At 47.3% G+C, this 23,773-nt stretch overlaps 1 protein-coding gene and 1 long non-coding RNA gene across 12 annotated transcripts in view; one reads left to right on the plus strand and one right to left on the minus strand.

Annotated features, from left to right (window-relative positions):
• LOC129736820 (golgin subfamily A member 2-like) overlaps nt 1-23,773 on the minus strand; it is a 430,355-nt gene that overhangs the window by 12,951 nt on the left and 393,631 nt on the right. For 8 of the 11 annotated variants that reach the window (XM_055720940.1, XM_055720948.1, XM_055720947.1 and 5 more), the window contains 2 exons: nt 22,135-22,228; nt 21,371-21,477 (listed from right to left, as the gene is read on the minus strand). The exons of 1 other annotated variant lie outside the window; for it this stretch is intronic. In XM_055720940.1, coding sequence (XP_055576915.1) covers nt 21,371-21,477; nt 22,135-22,228 — 201 coding nt within the window. Of the gene's footprint in view, nt 1-17,563; nt 18,840-18,937; nt 19,046-20,372; nt 20,515-20,763; nt 20,823-21,370; nt 21,478-22,134; nt 22,229-23,773 lie in introns of those variants that run through there. 2 more of the 11 variants (XM_055720943.1, XM_055720944.1) reach the window with 2 other exon arrangements.
• Nucleotides 9,803-11,245, plus strand: LOC129736857 (uncharacterized). Its single transcript, XR_008733960.1, has 2 exons — nt 9,803-10,075; nt 10,535-11,245. It is a non-coding gene; the product is annotated as an uncharacterized LOC129736857 (long non-coding RNA).

The following is a 23,773-nucleotide window of genomic DNA, read 5'->3' on the forward strand; positions in this document are numbered from 1 at the left end:
GCCAGCAACTGTCATGCCTCTGGCTTGAAATTCACACTTTGACCAACAGCTTGAGCTGGAGTGCCCACAGTCAATTACCTGATTTCTCCCCTGCAGCTTCTCGAGTATGTGCAAGGGCCGCCTGCAACTCAGGCTTCTCAGAAGTTACAATTCCAATAGTCTGGACACGAACCTTTGGGAAAGGAAAATCGGCTCAGCACAAAACTTCTTTGCTTGTAACTGCAACATCACTGTTGCCACAAAAGGCTAACTCAGTAAAGGGAAAGAGCTCGTGCAGTTAAGCACAGTCGGGCTGACTCCCAGTTTTCTGAAGGAACGCGCTCGCGGCTTCCCGAGTAAAGACTATGAATGGTCAGTAATCCAGAGAACAGCAGAAGGCAGGCAGTGTTACTGTAATGGAGGCTCTGCCATACCCGTAGCTGTTCCCTCAGTGCAGCTTGCTCTTCAGAAAATTTCTTTTCCAACTCCTTCTTTTCCTGTATAAAGAAATGATGCCTATTCAGCACAAAAACATAGATGGGTAACCCTTGTTTTGTAGCAAACTAAAAAAGCAGTGATACATTGGTAGGACTTGCAGCATCGAAACGACAGCAGCCTTTTAAAGACATACTTCAGCCCTGCGTTATTTGAACGCCTTCACTATTTATCCATCCTAGATTGGCAGTAACAGCATAGCACAATCGCTGCTAGCATAAAAACGGTAGTGCTTGGAAGCAAGCTGCTGGCAAGGACTTGTATTCTCCTGCCTCCACCACACTCCTCTAATACTTGAGTATTTAAACGTTCGCTTGTGTCAAAATAAGAACGCTACCTGCCAGGCAGGCCTAACTCATGAAGTCAAATCATTCAACCCTACGCTACAAATGAAACTGAATCTAACATAAGACAAGACCACACGTGCCTGGGCCACAGCCCACTATACTCTCTGCGCCGCCAAGGAAGAGATACTATTTTTCTGCCTATCCAAAACCAGGACACACTTTACCTTCTCCAGCTGATCCACTGCCTCCTGGCTCTGCTCTTTCTGTGGAAGAAAAGTGATGCACCAGTATCAAGAGAAAATACTCTCATACATCTGAAACACATTTTCACTTCAACAAAGTAGGATACATGCCCAATTCACGCAAACAGAATTTCCACTTTCTGTACCCCTTTCTGTAGAGGACTAGGAAGTTCATCTTAGCTATTAAAAATACGAGATCTGGAGCTGCCCTCACTAATGTACTTCATATGCCAGGCATCTTTTTCATCGCTCAGTAGATTGCCACAGTTGTTCTCCAACACCGCTGCTGAAACCCCTCCATGTCTACATCTGAGCATCTACCAACTTCAGTTAAACTCGCACCCCCACATCTGTGCAACTGATGGCAGTAATCCTGGTGTATTGGGATGATCGCCAGAAATGCTGGGTTTTTTTAAAAAACACCACCAATAATAAAAAAAAAAAACAACCAACCAATAACCCCAAAGAAAAACGTAGTCTTTTCCTTGAACTGAGACCTCAGACCTTTCTTCCACTGAAGAGCTGGCCTTAAGTCACGCAGAGCCGCACTTGTGTTGGCAGACTTCTGCGGGAGGTGGTATGGGAGGGCTGAAGCCAGATACAAAGAGAAGGGGTAATTCTGTCCTAGCCCATTTCCATCTTAGCGGTGAAGTATTTGGAGATTTGTTGTCCGTAGGTAATGCACCTTTAGATATGAGGTGAAGGAGACAAAGGTGGCAGCTGCCTACCCAGGCCGCCACACAACTGTGCTGCTGTGTTTGCTATTTGCTTGTTGTCTCCCTGACAGCTTCTTCACAGATGCCTCGTAACTAACTACATAAGCAGGGCTTTTTTGCCTTCCCAAAGAATGAGCATTGTCCAAGCTCTTTCTTTACTACTGCTGCTACTACTTCAATGCATTTTGAAAGGTGACTACAGATGGAAGAGCGATGAGCGAGAGGTTTTGGTTCTAGCAATGCCCATGCACAACATAACCAGCAAAAGCAAAGGCAAGACCACAAATGCAGCAAAGGCCCTACACAGCTGCAGGCCAGCGTAAAAGCAGGCACACAAGGAGAATCTTGGGTGGGCAATGCACTATGCCAAGTTCCTCTGCAGCCCAGCTAAAACACAAAAAGAAACAGAATGGAACAAAAATAACCCAAAGCCCAAAGGAAAACAACAAGGGGGGGTCACGGGGTACACCGGGAAATGCTGAACTTTGCAAAAAGTGTACTTTTACAGAGGAACACAATGGGGAAAAGCATTTCACACAAGAAAGGCTCTTGTCAGACTGAAACAAGTCCACTTGGCTGCATTTCTTGCAGTGTTAAAGCTGAAGGCTGAAAAGCTGCAGCGGGAATCCATGCAGGCCACAGGACAAAGCAGTTCACTCATCGCGCCAAGAGAAGCTGAGGATATGATCAGAAACCAGCCCCAGACCCTCTCAGAGACCTACTGCTCCCACTCTGCCGATATCGTTAGACCAGCAGCACCACCTGCAGAAACAGGTTTTCACACTGCTGCCAGCACCAGAGTTGTGTGTTTCAAGGATTCGGACAGGCGCAGAAATAGCTGTTTTATCAGGATGCTTATCATCCAGGGAAAGCCTGATGAGATCAGCAGAGCACACTTAAATGGAAACAACAAAACTCCGTTTCTTGTTCCTCAGTTGAGCCAATACATTCACCAGCGGCCTTAGACTTTGAGCCCCTTAACAGGTTTTCCGTGCAGCTCATTTTGTTCCCTACAGAGTGCCGTGTAAGCAGCCTTCCTTGTGGCACTAGGAGGGAACCCATAACTTTGCAGACACCCAAAGAGCTTGGAGGAGCAGCGAGGACCATGTCAGACTGGTTGGTTGGGTTGTTTCTTACCAGTTCCTCTATCTGTGTAACGAACTGCTTGTTCGTTAAGATTGCTGGAATCCAGGGCTACTGCCAGCTCCCGGTAACGTGCCTGATGGGCACATGCAGACAGGAGAAAAAGGAAGGAGCAGAAGAGGAGGAGGGGAGGAAAAAAAGCAGGAATTAAAGAGGACAGAAAAATAAATCCTATCGAACTGTGATAATCAGATTCTCCAAACAAAACAAAAATCTACCGTTTCAACAAAAGCAGCTGAGACATCAACACATTTTATCCATTCTGCCAAGGCTTCATTTTGACCCAACAGTGACTCAGAAATAAGAACGGCAGCTGCACGGAAGCCAGATTATCCCCAGTCCCCAAACTGGAAACACCTCCGATACCTGCCCCCCAGTGTTGATCACAACTACCCGATGATAGCACAAGACAACACTAGACAGCAGTGAACGAGAACTGTGCATTCAATTAGGTCTCGCTAACACTGCCGAAAGCAGAGTCCCAGTAAGTTATCAACAGTAGCAAATAAGAAAGGGGGCGGGGGGGGACGGGGACACTGAGAACAACCTCCTTCCGTTTCCTTAATATTTGTGGAAGAAACAGCACTTTCTCCATTCACATATGATGTAGACTACAAGCAAAGCAGTCAAGTCAGCCAGTTTTATTCCCCACGGAAACAAGTCACTACTAAGGAAGAACTGACTATCACAATAATGCTCCTTATAGCGCCTTTCACTCCAAAGTACCACACACAGAAAACATCCTTTTCTGGGTAAGGAGAGATGCAGACTCCCTCTGCGACAAGCTAATGTCAATGATGCAGGTTGATTTCCCATTCTTTCCCACTAAATCAAGAATACATCTTTCCATGCATACATGCTGTCCATTCATCCCACTCAGCTTTTCTTCCCACTGCTGAAAGTTTACGTTCTAAACCAGGATTTTTTGCTTCTCAATGCTTAAATATCATATTGTTCAGTAGGATGACTGCAGACACCGCTGAGATCCAGGAGTGTTTTCTTGAGCTGACTGCTTAAAGCTCCACATCAAATATCAAGAGAATTAACAGGACAAAAGGAATACAAAGGCAAATCAGAGTGAACTCCATTCCATCTTGCAGGTTTCACTGCATCTAACTGGTACCCCTGGTGATTACTATAGTTACGTTTATTGATAAGAGACGCACGGATATGTAGTAAACAGGAGTTACTTTATGACAACTGAACTGAAGCAATGGTAGGAAAATAAGCTACCAAAATGATGCAAGTGAAACGAAAATCAGAGCTTTGCCACAGCAACAGTGGAAGACAACTCTGGGCTACCAAATTTGACTTCCCTGAGCTTCTATCACAATTTGATCAAGCCTTCCGTTTAAATAAACTGCCTGAAAAGAATTGGTTTAAAAAGGCTGGGGTTTTATGTTTGTGCCTGAACACGTTTCTATTGCTTATCGGCATAGTTCCTGCCCTTGCCTCTTCAGAAGCCTGGCAACGTGAAGACGCTAAAGCCTGTAAACGCTTGACTCAAAGGATCCAACTTCCTGCCTAAACCTATTTAAACCCAGTACTGGAACTTGCCAGTTTCATCGCCTGTTGTAAAATGGGTTGGCAGGAATAACTAGACAGCTTCCTCAGGGCAGCTGCTTGCCTGGAGATCAGCAGAGTCATGCCCTTCAGAAGCAAGGCCCTAGGGAATACAGCAACGACACGCACAGCGGGAGAAATACAGACTAAGAAAACACTGCCTCTCCCTACTGCACTTGCCCTCAGCAGCTCAGTTAGTTTATCGCCTCACCCCACACTCCTCCTTTTCCTCAAAGCTCAGCTGTCTCGCGGAAGAGGTTTTGACAAGGTTCACTTTTTCACACGTTCAGTTCGACACAAACCAGAAGGGCGCAAGCACTTTACGAGCAATGGCAACGCATGGTATCAACTAGCTCCATGATAATAAAAACAACAACAAAACTCAAGCAACTGACAGGGGCTATGTCAGGACAAGGCTCCACCCAAGAAATCGAGGCCAGCGTAAACAGAACCTGAAGCATGCAGTAGGGAGAGCGAGTCACTGCGAGGGACACGAGCACTGCCTCACCTTCCTCCTGTCCAATGAGGGTATGGCTGCCCCATTGGAGCGCTTCAGATCTGCCACCGGCACCTTCAGAATGTTCTGAATCTGAAAGAGGTGAAAGAAAAGGGGGAACGGCTCAGAAAAGGACAGAGAGAAAGTGTCGATCGGAGGGAGCCAAAGAAACCAGCATCCTCCGGCTGGCCAGGAGCACGCAGCTCAAAGCAGCAGCTCTGGGCACACCCAGGGCTGCGTGACAGCGCCGCATGATCAGACACGGCTTTGGCACGTACCCTGAGCTCTAGTGTGCACCTTCCAGCAGCGGTAGCTGCTAACTATTGTGGCACGCTTCGCGTGCTGGCGATACAGGCAGCTGCGCCAGTCATCCATTACACCCGCATAACCATTTCCCGGCTCTAGTCACGTTGTTCAGAAAACCAAAGAACAAGGAGGTAGCAAATGAGCTGGGACAAAGACCGAGGCACTCACGTTCTCTGGAGGCTGCTGGTCATCGCCCGGGGGAGTCTCAGGTCGACCGTCTCCTTTAGTTTTGCAGTTTTCCTTACTTGCTGCAGCTACTCCAGGGCTCTTCTTCTGCTGATACTCCTTCAGCTGTGAAAAATAATAATAATCTGAAATCCAAACTGAACATGCCTTCTGTGAGAATGATGTCAACCCCCAGCCCCAGCTCCACTGGGTAAAAAGACCAAGTGTAAGGCCAAGAGAAACGCTCTTCAATGAGTTTGTCGCCCGGGGGGGAAGAAAAATAAAAATCAAAACACGTCCAAGAAAAAGGCTAAAGTAAGATCGAATGTGATGAGTTTATGACAAGAGGCTCAGAGCTGCAAATGTTCAACTTTTGTACACAGCTAAGTGTTGCTGGGAAACGACTTGATACTCCATCCGGCAACTACAAGGAGATGAAAAGAAGTATCTTGGGGTGGGGTTTTTTTAGGGTTCTAACTAAGAGCATTGAGGAAAAATGAGTAAAGGGCAATGAAATCTGAATGTTAAGTGAAACATCAACACCTGACAGTAAGATCTCCCACTCTGTGAAAGACTTTGAGAAGGAACATTACAGTCCTTACAGACAAATGCCATGTTAATACAAGCAGCGTAGTCACTGTGAACTAAGGGGAGAAGCAACCTACAACGGATTTTTCAATCGCACCCGCTTCACCCCGGAGAAGCTAGTCTGATAAGCCGTTCGCTTGAATTCGGCTGGGTCTTCCGAGCCGAATCGTTCGTGCTCCAGCAGGGTGAAGCCCCCAGGCAAGCGAGCCCCAGGCAGTTCGGTCAACTGCCCGTTTCCCCAGCCCGCAGCCCGCCCTCCGTCCCCCCGCCGGGCCGCGCCGGGCCGCGCCTCGGCCTCCAGGTGGGGAAAGAAGGCCCCGTTATTGGCAGAACTCCAAAATGGAAGCCCGAACCGCTCCAGGACACTTTCCCCTCCCCAGGACTTTCACATACGCCGCCCACGCCGCGGCCGGGGAACTAAGTAAAATGACACCAACCCCCCCCCAAAAAGGGTGTGGGGGAGGCCAGGGGGAGGGAAAACCGCCAAACCGAACCCGGCGGACCCACGGCACCGCCGGCCCGGCCCGCCCCGGCCCCCGCCGCCCCTCACCTTCTCCTTGCCCGCCGCCAGCCAGCTCTGCCCGCTGCCGTCCGCCACGGCCGCCCCGCGCCTGCGCCGCCTTGGCTTCGCCCACCGCCGGCGGCAGCAGCCAGGGCCCGCCCAGCCTGCGCTGCCGCCCTGGAGGCCCGGCCCATCGCCGTGCCGCGACGTGCCCGGCCCATCGCCGGGCCCCGCCTCGTCCCCGGGCTCCACCGGCTCCGGCACGGCGCCGGGCTGTGGCTCGTGGCCGGGCTCCACCGGCCGGGGCTCGCGGCCGGGCTCCATCGCCTCGAGGTTGCCGGGCCCGGTGGCTCTGCTTTTACTGCAGGGACTGGAGGAGCCGGTGCCACCTTGCAGTGCCTGCTCCCCGTGTTGGAGCCCGCACCGCCCGCTGCTCGGGTGACAGCCCGCACCGCCCGCTGCTCGGGTGACAGCCCGCACTGCCCGCTGCTCGGGTGACACCTGGCTGCCCGGCGTGCCCCACCCAGAGCTCACCTGCAGCTTCCCGGAGACGTTTGTTCCCCGGCGCTGACGGCACAGCGGGCCCTGTCGCTGGGAGACTCCACTTCCCAGCGTGCCCCGCGGCGCGCCCGCGCCTGCCGCTCCCGGCCGGCCCCGCGCGCACCCGGCCGGCCCGGCGGGAGGCGGCAGCCCTGGCCGAGCGGGTCCCGCCGAGCGCGGGTCGCAGCGCGCCCGCCCCGCCGCGGCCCGGGCCCGGGCGGTAGGAGCCGGGTCCCCGTGTTACAGATTTGCTAACGGTTACAATTAACTAACCTTATTTGATTTTATAAAATCATTTTCATAGAACTGTAGAGGAATAAGAAATATATTTTAGTGGAACTAGCAGCTGCACAACACAAGCTGCTGTGGAATCCTCTGTACAGCCCTGTACCACGGCCAAGGACTGAGAGCAACCGAATGAAACAACTCGTAGCTACCTGCCAAGAAACCGTGAACTTTAATAATAGTGATATAAAGAAATGGCATGGAATGGGGACAATCAGTTACGGGTAAATATATTTTAATAAATACGCAAAGAATGTAGGTCTAGTAATCAGGTCGTGGAACCATAGTTTGAACGAAATAATTAATGAAAGAGCTAGCGAAAGAAGGAGTCCGTTTCTCTAACTTTCTCTGACAAGGGGCCTGTTTATAAGTTATCTAGAGGGAGCGAGTAAAAGAAACAAGCAGAAGGACCAGATGGTCGACAAGGACATCCATTAGCTCGGACCGACAAGAACACTGCAGACTTGCAAGACCATCACATACCAGGCAAAAGGTGAAAAGTACCCCATGAGGAAGACCTACGGCCTTCCTCCCAGAGACCACTGCCCACGTCCCGCAGACCCCTGCCCACAGTTCTTGGAAGGATTTGCGCAGGCGCGAAGGACTGAGAAGCTGATTAACATACGAAGCGAGAGTCTGTTAATGATTTTGGGGAAACAGTATGTTCATGCATGAATACTTACGGCATATGCATGACTCAGTCCTAGATGAGCTGTATGATGTCGAAGCCCGGTGTGCGTTGGTCGGGAGAGGACTCACTCACGCACCCGGCCGTCCATAAAGAAGTGTCCGCTTATCTCCCTCACATCGGGGTCGGCAAGTTTTTCATTCCGAGATTTCGGTACCAGCCGCTCCCCGCCCCCGCCGCGGGCCGTGCCTGCGCTGAGGCGGCGCGGCCCGGCCCCTGACGCGGCGCCGCTCTGCTCTGCCAGGGCCTCCGGTGGCGGCCGGCGGAGCGGCGCGGCCGGCTGCAGGTCCGCGGTGAGGCCCTGCGCGGGCTGGGGGGAGCGGGCCCTGCTCCAGGGCTGCCCCGGCCGCCGTCTGTGGCACGGCACGGCACGGCACGGCCCGGCCCGGCCCGGCACGGCACGGCACGGCCCGGCACGGCCGGGGGTGTGTTTTCTTGGGGCGGAGCTGCCGGCCTCGCCCCCCGGCGCTGCCTCGTCCTGGCAGCGCCTCTGAACACCGAAATTGTGGGGGTTACGGTCTTATTGTCACCTGACGCTGTAAATCTACAAAACGCCGTAGAATATGATGGGGGGCGGGGCAACGTTACAGAAACCCATCAGTCTTTTACCTGAGCTTCCCCCCTCCCTGCCCAGGAGACACGGTATTTTTTCCTTTCCTTTTTTTCTCCTCTTTTCTCCATTTCTGGTTAGTGCCCCCCAGCACCGCAGCATCTTCCCCTGGGCTGAGGTAGCGTGAAATGTCTCCTGTGCTCTACAGATGCCCCGTCCCGCGTCCTGCCAACCTAATGGAACCAGCCAAGAAGCCCTGCAGTATGAAATCGAAGAGCTGAAGCAGAAAGACCTTGCTCTAGACCAGGAAACTGCACAATTCTTGTCCGAGTACGTCCTTGGCGAGCTCAGTGTCTGCTGTGATGCCTCAGTTGGTTTTGTTTAAAAAAAAAAATACGGTCTAGGGCTTAGAGCTAAAAGCTGTCCTCTTACGCCACCGCTTTTATCATGGTGTTGTGCAACGTTGATTACAGCGTTGTTTTGATTTATGGGACCCGTTAAGGGAGAACTCTTTCCACTTTATTTGGTAAAGCAAGCCCAGGTTTCACTAGGAGCTGGGATAGGAGGATTTTAACTTTACCCCAGGTGTTGCTGAGGCAAATTACCTGTGAACTGGGAATGAATGGTTTTAACCGTCGTGATGCTATGACACATCATGCTACCAGAAGGCCTTGTTCATGTGAGAATTAAAATTGAGATTGTGGCTTGTATGACCTGCCCGGTTTAGCCCCGGATGAAACGGTTTCCTTGTTTGTTCCATCCCGATCAAGGGTCTATTTCTTTCCTGTCTGAAGCGAGTGGGTTAAACGTTGGTGTTCAAGAAGCAGAGGTGTTTCCCAGGCAAGCGAAGGGCCTGGAAAGAGATGGGTGCCGCTTACAGGGTAGTGCAACTGCTTTAACTGTGGTTTCTTATGACCTACTGTGGCAGCTACTTATTAGCAGCTCTTTTGAGATCAAGTTGCTGCTTGGTTTTTAAAGAGAGGGTATCTCTGTGGGTTATTTGTTGCAAAGGAGCGTTATTTTCTAAGGTCACGTGTAGTACAGAGAATGGAAACAGCAGAGCAACAAAGGCTGTTCCCAAAGCTTTTTTGCTTTACCACCACGCCTTTTTTTTTCACTAGCTACAGATTAGAGATACAGATACAAACTGAATTCACCACAGCCTATTCCTGTTTCTACTTAATTCTGAGAATTCAGGTGGGTTGGGGTTTTTTTGTAAGTTGATGCGGCAAAAAAACCCCCACTCAAAATGAGGGTCTGCTCATTTGTAGCTTTCGTGTTGATGACTTGCAGCAACTGTACTTGCTGCCTTCGGATTCTGCTTTGGGTAGTGCCAGGCTTGAGCGTCTCAAATCTCCTTGCTGTGCTGGGTCAGTAGGGGCAACACTCACCGTGCGGCATTTGTGACCTTTTCTGCTTTTATTGCTACAGAGGCTACAGCCTGGAGGAATTGGAGCAGCACATTTCTCTGCTCGCTCCATGAGTACAATGATATTAAAGATGCTGGGCAGATGCTGCTGGGCAAACTGGGTAAGGAAGGGGAAAAGTGTTGATGAACAACTCAGTCAATGTTTTCATGTAGACAGAGAGAGAGAAGGTACTACGCCACGAAGGCAGAGCTTGTTTTAAAGATTCTTGAATTCTAGGGCTTTCATTGCCCAGCCACTTGTGCAGGCACAAACACTTCTGTCGTTATTTTCGCAGGATGTGTTTAGAACCGAACATGCGAAACAATTGTCATCTACTGCTATTTTAGTCTGTGTTATGTACTGCCAAACTTTGTTCAGTCTTACCAATTTTTGTCAGTTTTGCTCTTCATATACTTTAAAAGAGTGTTGAGACAAGCAGAGAGCGCAGCTGCAAAACCTTAGGTTGGTTCCTTAGCTATGGGAGGTTCTGTGAGAGAGTTAGGGGCTACTGGGAGGAAAACACAACTTTTCTGACTGGTCTGATACTTCTGTAATGAAAATAGCCGTCTTTCTTTTCCAGCTGTTATCCGAGGGGTTACTACAAAGCAGCTCTGCCCTGAATACATACGACCTGGAGCTTAGCGACTAGTATTGAACCTGAAGATTGCCCCGTCCTGCAAAGCTGACACTTACTGGGCCGTGACGGTTTGGTGTGGTATTGGTTCAGAACTGACAGAAGGTGGCCTCAGAAGCGTGTGTGTGGAATTGCAACAGCGCGTGCATGAACAGCCTTATTTCCGAGCAGCTTTACAACGTGAAAGCTGTTGAATCTGTCAGCTGTGTCCTGCTTGTGGGAAAGGGATGTAGGACTTTGGATAATTTTGTCTCCTGTCTGATGGGACAGTATATTTTTTTTTTCGTTTGTTGGAAAGGCCGTAATTCAGGTTGATGTGAAGACTCTTCCCGTGGAGACCTTGCTTCTCTCCAGCATCCAGGGGCTGTTTGGTTACTGAATAATAGAGGAAGCGAGGGCATGCAAACGTGCAATGTAATAGCTGCTTTGAAAGAAAAGAAAAAACCCTCGGAAGCAGCAAGGGAAGAAGGCTGAATTTGTGGTGGCTTGGGGGTTGGTTTTGTTTTATGATCACATCTGGGTGAGTCTGGGTATTCTGCATTTTTGTACTTAACTGCTCGGGTAGCTAGAGGTTCTGTATCATTTCTGTGGTGAATGGCAAAAGGTGAAGTTGTATTGAACTGTCCTGTCTGAATAAAGCAGCTGTCACATTTCTCAGGAATTCACTTATTGAAGAGCCTATAAAACAGTGCGTGAACCTGGGAGCAAATTCTTAACCTCTATTCTGAGACAACTGGAACATCTATTACTCAAATGTTTTCTGAGGACTCTCAATGGTGACGGTGTGGCAGCGCTACCCAGTAATGGGTAGGTGCCGAATTACCTTTACTGCTACAGAGGCTACAGCCTGGAGGAACTGGAGCAGCACATTTCGTTCTTGCGGCTAAAACAGGAACAGTCAAAAGTAAGGAGGAAGCGAGTGGTGCGGCAGAGCGGTAATAAGGGGAGCAGCGGCGATGATGAAAATGCTATCGGCAGACGCGTTACAGAGGGCTGGAGGAGAGTGCGCTTGGAAAGTATGAAAGAGGGAGCGCACGCGTTTCCCGTGATATTACAAGATAGACACCCGGGCCAATATCAGGCATTTCACTGGGAAATGATTAAGGAACTACGGAAAACTGTCACGCGAAATGCACTATATTCTCCTTTTACACAAACTTTATTAGAGAACGTGGTGATGGGTCCGCAGCTAGTGACTCTGCTAGAATGGATCCGTGACAAAGTGCTGGACTTTCCACCTGATGGCACTTTGCAAATTCCTGCCTGGCAAGCGGTCAGCAGGCGATTGTGTGATGCTGCCGTGGAGGGGGACTCCGTGGCAGGCATGTGTTTAGCGCCTTGGTGGCAAATTCTGACTCCTCTTCCGCAGAGTGTGGGCTGATTCTACTAACGGTGCTAAACCAGGGGAGGCTGTAAATCCCCCCGACAGCGCGGCTCTTCTCAACACACCGCCAGTGATGGCGATTCCCTCCACACCTCCTCTGCCCCCAGAGCTCCTGTCACTGATTGCAGCGACCCTCACAGCACAGGACCGAGCGTGGGAACAGGACAACTCGGACAATGATTCCATTGACACCGATAAACCTTTGGACCCAGGTCCTATAGACCCGGAAGAGGAGCTAGACCTTTTTCCTCCTCCCCCTGATGCACTGGCTGTATGTTCGGGGAGGGTGAAAGGGGGTCTGCGGGATCGGTGGCAGCAATGCAGGCGGGAAGCGCTTAAGCGAGGGCATTTGGGAGGCGCCATGGCACGTTCACGATTTTGTCAGCCAAATCAACCTGCAGAGTGGCAGCCTGTGCAATACGAGGCTGTTAAAGGGTTAAGCAAAGCCGTGCGGGAAGGGGGGATTCATAGTACTTTTGCAAATAGGTGTCTGCATGCGTGTAGCGGTACATAGCTATGTAACTGCGTGAATGAGCTCTGCCCTGAGCCTGGTGGTACGTGCAGCTGCGGTTTGTGTCCGGGCTCAGAGATGTAAATACGGGCTTCTCTGTTACGGTCAAGTGTCTCTGGCTGCATTAAAAAACAAAACCAAACCAAACCAAAAAAACACAGTGACTTTAATAAGACTGCAGCCTAATCGAATTCCAAGAAATGTGAGATAAGATGAACTTCTGAATTTTGTTCATAAGCTGTAATGGAGTGCTACCTATATATGAATGCTAGAACATAGCTCTATTTCAGTGTGACCAGAATTTAGCATGCAACTGCATCAGCATATTGACAGAATACCTTTTGAGTTATTTCTTTTTTTCATAACCTCTAAACTGGGAACAGCTCAAGGTGAAAAGAGACTGTTCAAATCCTCAGCTGTTGCCTCAGAAGGAATAACGTGTTCTTTGTGTACAGGTGAATTTAACACAGCTGAAAATTTGTTTTGGGTTAGAAGTATCTGTCACACCTTCATCCCCACCACCACAACCTTTAAGGCCAGTGGGAAAAGCATTCTGTACTCTGTTGCAGCAGGGAAACTTCAGTTGAGCTGCAGTAGTTTGCGTACGTAACTGCAGCTCCTTTGGTGAAAATGAAGTTGTCGTAGAAGTTAGACTTTAACTTGAGTAACATACCCTTTGATACCTTGTAAGCGAGAAAGATTGTGTCCTGACAGCATGCTCTTTCCCACGCTTGTGCCTAGAGTTGTACTTGAAATCAGGTTGCGTGTTAAGTTTAAACCTAATCACACAGATATCTCAAAGTCCACAAAGATACATCACTGCTTAGGGGATTCTTGCAGTATAGCAGGTGCAAAACCCGTTCCAAAGTAACGATCTAGTGAAGCGTTTTCTTTCAGGAACACCATTTTCCCACTTCTCATAGGTTATACACCATACAACATAATATCTCTCCATCAAGTCTCTTGTGGCTAAACTGCATTCTGCAAATTTGTGTTAGAAATAGATGCTTGCATTTTCACCTGGTGAAGTTCCCTAAGCTAAAGGATTGTGACCTAGGCATTGCTACGAAGCTCAAAGATCGTGACAACAGCGATTGTTGGGGCTCTTGCTGTATTGAATGATTATACTGAACTCTGAAGCAAGTGGAAAAATACTGAAGAAATAAGACGAGGTTACGGCCAGAACAGTGGGATGAAGAAAAAGGAGCAAATTGCAGATGTTTGCACAAAACCAAGGCCAACGGGACGTGATAAGAGGAGCTGGGAAACCGCAGAAAGGAGCCTACATGCCAGAACAAGCAGGAAACAGAAATCTTCCCAGTAAACAATTGTTAACCAATCATATTATTATACGCTTGTAAAATAGCCAACCACATTATTGCACGCTTATAGAATGCCTTATAAAAGTCTACCTGGTTTGTACAATAAACGGATCAGATCTTGAACTCTGTGAGTATTTGAATCTGACTCCCGCTCGCCCGAAATGCCCGCAGCATCTGGTGACCCCCGACGTGATCCGATGAGGGTCGACAGGATCGGTTAAAAGGTCAGGAGGATTCATTAAGGATCGTGTTACGAGCTGCAGAGCCGGCGAGGATCCTGCTGCCAGCGGAGAGAGAGCTGGGCACCCGAAGAAAGGCGGAACGTGCACGGCTGACCGGTGAGTCAGGGAATTTAAGCAGGATGGGAATCACTGCATCAGTGGTGGAAAAAGCAATCGTAGACAGTTTGATGAAACTGGCAGAAAAAACTGAAACGCCAGTCTCACGGCAGGCAGTAGTTGATCTGCTATGTTGGAGTTGCCGCCGTGGTTACCTTGCTTCTACGCAAGATGTATATAATAATGAAACATGGAAGAAAGTAGGAGAGGACTTATGGGAATCTGTGCAAGTTGGGACTAAGGGGGTAAAGACTTTGGCTCGCACGTATCGAGCTGTACGGGGTATGGTCGCGCAATTACCACCCTGGTGTCCTGAAAAGGAACAAGCGGCGAGCAGCGGCGTGCGGCCCGGCAGGCCCCGTCCCGGCCGCGGTTTCTCTCCAAGGCGGCACCCCCCCCCCCTCCGATCGGCGCCATGGCGATGCAAGCGGCCAAGCGAGCTAACATCTGGCTGCCCCCAGAGGTCAATGGGATCCTTTATATTCAGAACCTGCCGTATAAAATCACAGCGGAGGAAACGTATGATATTTTTGGGAAATACGGACCTATTCGACAAATCAGAGTTGGAAACTCTCCTGAAACAAGAGGAACAGCTTAAGCTTCTCAAGGAAAAATACGGACTTGATTACAAACCCCCACCCCCCCCAAAAAAAAAAAAAAAAAAAAAAAAAGAAGAAAGAAAAAAAAAGGAAAAAAAACAAAAAAGAAAAAAGAAAAAAAAAAAGAAAGGAAAAAAAAAGGGAAAAAAAAAAGAAAAAAGAAAAAAAAAGAAAGAAAAAAAAAGAGAAAAAAAAAGAAAAAAGAAAAAAAAAGAAAGGAAAAAAAGAGAAAAAAAAAGAAAAAAGAAAAGAAAAAAAAAGAAAGGAAAAAAAAGGAAAAAAAGAAAAAAAAAAGAAAAAAGAAAAAAAAAGAAAAAAAAAGAAAGAAAAAAAAAGAAAAGAAAAAAAGGAAAAAAAAAGAAAAAAGAAAAAAGAAAGGAAAAAAAAGGGAAAAAAAGAAAAAAGAAAAAAAAGAGAAAAAGAAAGAAAGAAAAAAGAAAAAAAAAGAAAGAAAAAAAAGGAAAAAAAAAGAAAAAAGAAAAAAAAAGAAAGGAAAAAAAAAGGGAAAAAAAAGAAAAAAAAAAGAAAAAAAAAAAAAAGTGCTTCAGATGTCACCTACAAGAAATGCGTTTCTGCTTTGAACTAGCTTTTGAGCCTTTGGGAGTAAACTATACGGCTATAAATCAATCATATTGGGGTTGGTTAGATAAGAAGTATAATGACACGAATTTTGGCTTTAGTGATAACTGTACCTGGTGGAATACTACACTTGTTAAAAATACGTATTTTTTGCAACAGTTGATTTACCCTTTAAATGTATCAATTTATTTACCTCAACAAGAATTGAGGGTGGTTGAGGGATTTATTGAAACAAGGTCTGTCTATATTGTTGTTTGTTATTCTTTTGTTACTTTTAGTGCCTTGCCTTTTACAATGTTTTCAGAGCTGTGTGGAACGCAGTATTAATGCTGTATTTAAAAAGAAAGGGGGAGGTGTTGGGGCTCTTGCTGTATTGAATGATTATACTGAACTCTGAAGCAAGTGGAAAAATACTGAAGAAATAAGACGAGGTTACGGCCAGAACAGTGGGATGAAGAAAAAGGAGCAAATTGCAGATGTTTGCACAAAACCAAGGCCAACGGGACGTGATAAGAGGAGCTGGGAAACCGCAGAAAGGAGCCTACATGCCAGAACAAGCAGGAAACAGAAATCTTCCCAGTAAACAATTGTTAACCAATCATATTATTATACGCTTGTAAAATAGCCAACCACTGCGACGAGCGAGGGGAAGCAAGCAGCCGACTCAGTATGAGTGATAAAGCAAGCTCCGATTTATTACGGCGCAATTATGGCATTTATACAATTCCAGTTAATTATGCCTACTAGTCATATGTTGATAGGCTAAGCCCTAACGGTTACGTCTTCGTACGGCCTCCTACTTGCGGTTTCTGCGGTTAACTGGTCACATAGCTCAGCTCCGTGCTCTACGTGCCTTCCTCAAAGTTAGTTGCTACATCTTCTGCAAGCTCAGCATTGACCTTTTCCTTATCTTCCTTGTCCATTGTCCATTATTGCAGTAACTTTTTTACTGCGGCCTAGTCTGGTTCACTCCAAACTCATGTCAAGTGCTGTGTCACACAGTCCTTCCATGGACCCGTGGCCGTTTTCTCTCATCCATTCTGCAACAATTCCCCCTTTTTCTTTTTGGACAAGGAAGGATTGGGTAACACGTTCAAACAATTTTCGGATACAAGAAAGAATACAAGGTAGCAAAAGCAACAGTAAACCAATAAGCAACAATACAGATAAACCCTGTTTTAACAAGTCTCTTAACCATCCATTTATGCCCAGAGAAGCAAACCAAGAATCTATGCCTGATGAACCTTCTTTGACATGATGCATACGATTTCTTAACTCCTCCAGCTGTCGATGAATACTTTGTGAATGATCAGAAAGATTTAGGCAACACATGCCTTCAAAATCCTGACATCCATGCCCATTTGCCAAAAGCAAAAAGTCTATAGCAGCTCTATTTTGCAAGATTGCGTGGCGTAAGCTATCAACATCAGTGGCAAGACCTGATAAAATGTCTGTTGTAGAATTAAATTGTTTCACTGCCCAACAAGCTAGAGTCTTTATTTTAGCCCAATTCGCAGCTGCTGCGCCACCGGGAAGAAAAAATGAAAGAGCTACAGTTCCAGCCACTGTGCCAAGATTTACATTATCATTACAATCTGGCTTTAAGTCATGAAGACTGCGTTTTGCTCTACTCTCATTCGCTTGTCTTACCAAGTCACGCATGGCGGGTGCAAACATGGTTTGAGAAACTTTTATAGTTAACTTCTGCATTTAATTCCAGTAACAATCTAGAGGTGTCCATTCAGCTGTTTGCTTAGTTCCAAGTCTTCACTGTATGCTTTCAGGTTCTTTGAAAAGCAGCAGTAACAGTCGAGCAGTTATTTAAAGTAAAACTTTGCCCTACACAATTTCCACTTCCATGCCTTAGAATGGAGGCACAGCGGAACACTCGCCCAAGGGCAAGATTTCAAGAGCTCTTAAGTAGGTTTTATCTTTTCATTTTAGGAGAGAAAATGTTTCTTAACAGCTTACATATAGAATTTACAAGTTAAACACAATTTCTCATGCTCATTTATTTGATTAGAAGTTCCTGAAAAATATTTTCATAAAACTTCCATAGCTTATTGCACGTTCTTCTAAATAATCATAAACCTGTATGTTGACCTCTGCATGAAATGCACCGATAACAAGTTTAACATTTTGTGAACCCGACTGAAATGTACAAACGTACACATAAAAGGCGGCCAAAATCGGTAATTAAGTAGTGAGAAAGAAAACAAAAGAAAAAGAGATGACAACTCCGTAACATGGTAAAGCAACCTTTTACAAAATAAAAACCAACAAAGAAACAAAACCAAAAACCACAAACAGGGGTGAATTGTAGAGAACAGAGACAGTGGGTTGTTTTGACATTGATAACGTGCAGCTGAGAACCTGCAGCAAAGAGTCACATAACTTTGAGGGAGCACGAGAAGAAACCAGCATGAGACAGAAAGAAAGGAGGGATGTGATCTCACCTGTAGAAGGCAAGTGAACAGCAGAGAGTGGCCTGTCGCAGCACTCTCCAAAGGAGCCAGCTGCAGCCAGGTCTTTTACCATCACACTCTCCATGGCAGTCCCTCTGCTGCCTTCTAGTCTCGCCTCATCCAGGGCACGCTCACCCTCTCTGCTTCTTCCTCGGCTGCCCAACCGCTTCACAGAACCAGCCACAGCTGCACCTTGTCTACACCAGCCAACCCACCGCCCCTGAAGCCAGCCCACAGCTGTACATTGTCAGTGCTGATTAACCCAGCTTCGTTCCTCTGCAGTAGCCTACAGTGCACAGCGCTAAGGAATGTGTTGTACGAACCTTCCGGGCTGTTCCGCGTCGATTCACAGTCAGTTACAAAAACTGAAGGACATGTCACAGGGCTTACGGCAGGAACTTTTGGGAGATTGGTTGCAGAATCTTTTCAAGTCTCGGGGAACCACCAGACGGTTGCAGGAGTTTACAACACGCGGAGCAATATTGTTATTGGTAATTGTAGTTATATTGACCATTATTCCCTGTATGCCGAACTGTGTAAGACCTATGATTCAAAAGTAGTTTAACCTCTAATGTTGTTTCTGTTCAAAATAAAGACGGGGGAAGTGTAGAGAGCTTTATGGCCAGTGCTGGAGGCCACGATGCCTGTGAAGGGCCTTGAAGGCTAAAGAAGAGAGAAAGTACGATAAGGTTGGCTGAACGCCTGGAAGGAAGACGGGATATGAAGCAAGGCCAGAGCGGATGCGCGATGCCACATCTCCGCGGCTGGCTGAGAACATGAAACCGACAGAGATAAGAAGGAAGAGAGAAAAAAAGGCAAGAAGTTCAGTGCATTTGCAGCTTAGTAATTAACCAATTATATGTAGCCAAGACATGTGTGAACAGCATTGATTAACCAATGATAATTTAGTATGGGGCGCGTGAACAGCAAACGAGGATATTATAAGCGTGGGTTCTGGACTAATAAAAGGTCTTCTGGTCGAACTCAGGAGTCCACGTCATCGTCTCCTCAGGCCATGTGCTCCTCCGCCTCCTCGTCTGCCATTGCACGGACCTGCAAGGCCACACCATGAAAGTTAAAACAACGTTCATGGTGCATTCACTCCTGCCTGTGTTTGTCTAGAGCAGCTGTGACGCTGCCCCTGGTGTTACCTGCTCAGAGAACTGCTGCACCTACTGCTGCCACATTCTCTGCACCTCCTTCAGTTTCTCTGCATACTGATCTCTTTCTTCCTGGAGCTTGAAAACTGACCCTGAGAGCTGTTCAAAACAAAATAAAACACAAAGAAAATCGTATTGGCTAAATAAATTTGGCAGTGACCGCTTCAGGGATAAAGCCTGAAGAAACCAGTGTTAACGCAAAGCTCAGGCTGCATTCTTCTGCCACACAAGTTTCTTTACAGACATGAAGATCTGGATGTCATTCCGTACAAGCCCTGAGCAACCCAGGTTTCCAGGCCTGCCTTCTCCTCCAGTGCCACCTGCAACTGCTGCTTTGCATCCAGACTCCCTGCCTGATTTGACAACTGCCAAGAAAAATCAAAAAGTCATGGCAAAATGTTAACACGCCACTTCTGCATAGCCTTTCCCCTGATAGTAACCTGCCACCTGATCCATGTGGCAACCTTAAAGTGCTCCAACTCACGGTGATGTTCAATGAAAAAAAAAAAAAAAAAAAGAGGAGGGGGGAAGGAGATTAAAATCAAAAAGCTTAGATTTTAGCCCTGTAAAACAGGCTAAGCTAGACAGCTCCTCCCTACCAATTTTGTATTTACGACTTGTTTGATTAAAACCTATTTTCTTAATCTAAAAATCTGGCTCAGAAACTTTGTGCATTTCCAGAGTCTGTATTACACAGCCAGATCAGATGGTCTAAAAGCTTGTGATTTTAAAAGTTGTCAAACACGTCAGGAATTTAAAGCCAGTGTCTGGAGCATGTCAGTTGGCACACAGTACTTTTCCCAGAAGAGGAGCAGCTGCCTTTATTTCAAGGGTAACTTAAGCCACTGACTGGGGAGGAAAAAAAACCCCAAAACCAACAACAAACAAAAGAGCAGTTTCTTCCCTCACAGGCTCAGGTTCACACCGGCTTGCTCTCTGAACTGCTAACAGCTGGCTTCCTGAATTCCCTTCCTAACTGGCTGCTTCTCTTAACTTTCCCCAGCTGACCTTCGAGTTACCATTGTCCAATTCACCTTCTGCAAGGGTGGGTACAAACACCACCCCTATTCAACTGGCTTCTCAGTGAGACCACGAGACAGCTGCGTAACCAAAATGCCAAACAGATACAAAGCAGGAAAAGTCTTCGTATTGTCACGCGCTGTATGTTCAGTCACCCTCTCATATTGTACAACATTCTTTTCGCAGACCAGCGTCACAACAGCTTTCAGTCTACTGCTCCAGCTCCTTCAAACAGACCTTCTGTTCCTCAGAGGCCTCGCTGAAGGCCTGTGACCAAGAGGATGCCTTGATGAGGTTTTGTGCCTTCCTTTCCGAACAAGGGTTAAGCCTTGCCCCCACTCTCAGAAGCAAAGTCTTACAACGGTCAGTGTGATCTACCCTCACAGCCTGGAAGCAGTATGGGCACCTGGTGGATCCTCTGTTTAGCCATTTCCCGCTTGTTCTGCAAATATTCCAATTGCAGCTCCTTAACTTTGCTTTTCTTATCCAGGTAGAGAAGCTTCTCTGACAGCTGTGAATTCTTCTGCTTCATTTCCTCACTGCTTTTGCTGAAACAAACCAAAATTAAAGCAGCATCACTGTATGTACTACGGGTCTGGGCAAGTACATGTCATAAATTTACAATCCAGCTAGTCGTAACAGTTAGAATCACAGAAACATCACATCCAGTCACTTTTTTTAAGCTGAATATCCAGCCTCCCAAGTCACCACCTGTGGTGCATGCCCCTTGTGATGTTTTGTGGCTCTACCGGGAAGAGCAGTGTTACTCTGCAGTAACAAGCAGCAAATGGACTTACCTTTGTTTGTACAGCTCCTGTTTCAGGTCTTCTAGCTCCTTCATTAACTCTTCATTACGCTGCAGAAAAAAAGAAATGACTGATTCAGCTGCAGACTTCAGCAAAATATTTCACCTTTAGCACATCAGCTGAAGTGGAAAGCATCAGAACTTTGGCAAAACCCTTCAGGACAGGTTGCTTAGAACCTCCTGAATTTGCCAGGAATAAATCTGCTCAGCCTTTTCAAACGCGATGCTACTAACTGAACGTGAGGTCATTTCTGCAGACTTCTGGATGAATATCAATACTGAAGTGTCTGCCTGATGGAGACCCTCCTGAGACAAGGTCTCGGTGGCGCTTCTGTTGCGTGTGGAGCTGGCAAGACTAATGAAGTGAGGTGCCGGATCTGAAGACAGCATCTGGACCATATGATTAGTGGTCACAGAAACCTGAATGAACTTTGCCTTGACCATGGAGAACACAGGGCTTTACAAGGTTAATTAACAATTCAGAATGTTAATTTCTGCCTCTTCTCCGAGCAGGGACTACAGACTTTGCATTAGTGTACTGACAAGCAAATAGCCAAAGGCAGAGCTGCTGGTGAAGCATAAGCAGAGGTGACTCTTACCTTCTCTGCCTGTTTCTGCTGCAGAGAGACGGAGGCCAAAGTACGTTCCAGCTCCACTACCCTCTGGTGAGATGAACGTAAACGAGCAGCAAGGCTCTCGGCTTCTCCTGAACAAGTCAGAACAGAGCGAGTTGAGGCTGGACCACAAAGAGCTTTTTGGAACTGCTAAACAGCACTTTCTGCTTTGTCAACAAGCTCTTAAGGCAGCACAGAGCTTTGCAAGTCAGTAGACCTGGTTCCGCCCCTGGCTCTACAGGTGGCTCACTAGCAGCTCTGGGCAGTAAAGCTCTCTGTAACTACCATCCTCACTTTGAGGGAGATGATGAAACTTCCTCTGCAGAATAGGCAATATGTTGGTTGGGATCTTTCTTTCTAATAGAAGAAGTCGCTCAAACTTGGTTCAGAATGAAGGGCTCGGGTAAAACCTACCTTTACGCGATAGCTGTGTGGGAGGGAGGGTGGCGAAAAGGGAACTAAGTTTTAAAAGGATCAGAAGAAAGTCAGAAAGGAACAGCCTGGGGTAGTCACCGGGGCTGAACAGGGCTGACAAGGCTTTAGCGATGCACAAAAGAACCTCAACTGCCATGGGATCAACATGCTCCCACTTGGGGGCAGCTCTGGCGACAGAGGCAGCGATGGTGCCAAGTATTGCTCACCGAGGAGTCGGCCACTGCTGTGAGCTGGCTGCCAGCAACTGTCATGCCTCTGGCTTGAAATTCACACTTTGACCAACAGCTTGAGCTGGAGTGCCCACAGTCAATTACCTGATTTCTTCCCTGCAGCTTCTCGAGTATGTGCAAGGGCCGCCTGCAACTCAGGCTTCTCAGAAGCTAGAATTCCAATAGTCTGGATACAAACCTTTGGGAAAGGAAAATCGGCTCAGCATGAAACTTCTTTGCTTGTAATTGCAACATCACTGTTGCCACAAAAGGCTAACTCAGTAAAGGGAAAGAGCTCGTGTAGTTAAGCACAGTCGGGCTGACTCCCAGTTTTCCTGAAGGAACGCGCTCGCGGCTTCCCGAGTAAAGACTATGAATGGTCAGTAATCCAGAGAACAGCAGAAGGCAGGCGGTGTTACTGTAATGGAGGCTCTGCCTTACCTGTAGCTGTTCCCTCAGCGCGGCTTGCTCTTCAGAAAATTTCTTTTCCAACTCCTTCTTTTCCTGTATAAAGAAATGATGCCTATTTAGCACAAAAACATAGATGGGTAACCCTTGTTTTGTAGCAAACTAAAAAAGCAGTGATACATTGGTAGGACTTGCAGCATCGAAACGACAGCAGCCTTTTAAAGACATACTTCAGCCCTGCGTTATTTGAACGCCTTCACTATTTATCCATCCTAGATTGGCAGTAACAGCATAGCACAATCGCTGCTAGCATAAAAACGGTAGTGCTTGGAAGCAAGCTACTGGCAAGGACTTGTATTCTCCTGCCTCCACCACACTCCTCTAATACTTGAGTATTTAAACGTTCGCTTGTGTCAAAATAAGAACGCTACCTGCCAGGCAGGCCTAACTCATGAAGTCAAATCATTCAACCCTACGCTACAAATGAAACTGAATCTAACATAAGACAAGACCACACGTGCCTGGGCCACAGCCCACTATACTCTCTGCGCCGCCAAGGAAGAGATACTATTTTTCTGCCTATCCAAAACCAGGACACACTTTACCTTCTCCAGCTGATCCACTGCCTCCTGGCTCTGCTCTTTCTGTGGAAGGAAAGTGATGCACCAGTATCAAGAGAAAATACTCTCATACATCTGAAACACATTTTCACTTCAACAAAGTAGGATACATGCCCAATTCACGCAAACAGAATTTCCACTTTCTGTAGTCCTTTCTGTAGAGGACTAGGAAGTTCATCTTAGCTATTAAAAATACGAGATCTGGAGCTGCCTTCACTAATGTACTTCATATGCCAGGCATCTTTTTCATCGCTCAGTAGACTGCCACAGTTGTTCTCCAACACCGCTGCTGAAACCCCTCCATGTCTACATCTGAGCATCTACCACCTTCAGTTAAGCTCGCACCCCCACATCTGTGCAACTGATGGCAGTAATCCTGGTGTATTGGGATGATCGCCAGAAATGCTGGGGGGTTTTAAAAAACACCACCAATAAATTAAAAAAAAAAACAACCAACCAATAACCCCAAAGAAAAACATAGTCTTTTCCTTGAACTGAGACCTCAGACCTTTCTTCCACTGAAGAGCTGGCCTTAAGTCACGCAGAGCCGCACTTGTGTTGGCAGACTTCTGCAGGAGGTGGTATGGGAGGGCTGAAGCCAGATACAAAGAGAAGGGGTAATTCTGTCCTAGCCCATTTCCATCTTAGCGGTGAAGTATTTGGAGATTTGTTGTCCGTAGGTAATGCACCTTTAGATATGAGGTGAAGGAGACAAA

The sequence above is a fragment of the Falco cherrug genome, chromosome 9 (genome assembly GCF_023634085.1).
Source record: "Falco cherrug isolate bFalChe1 chromosome 9, bFalChe1.pri, whole genome shotgun sequence".
In the NCBI taxonomy this organism is placed as follows: Eukaryota; Metazoa; Chordata; class Aves; order Falconiformes; family Falconidae; genus Falco; species Falco cherrug.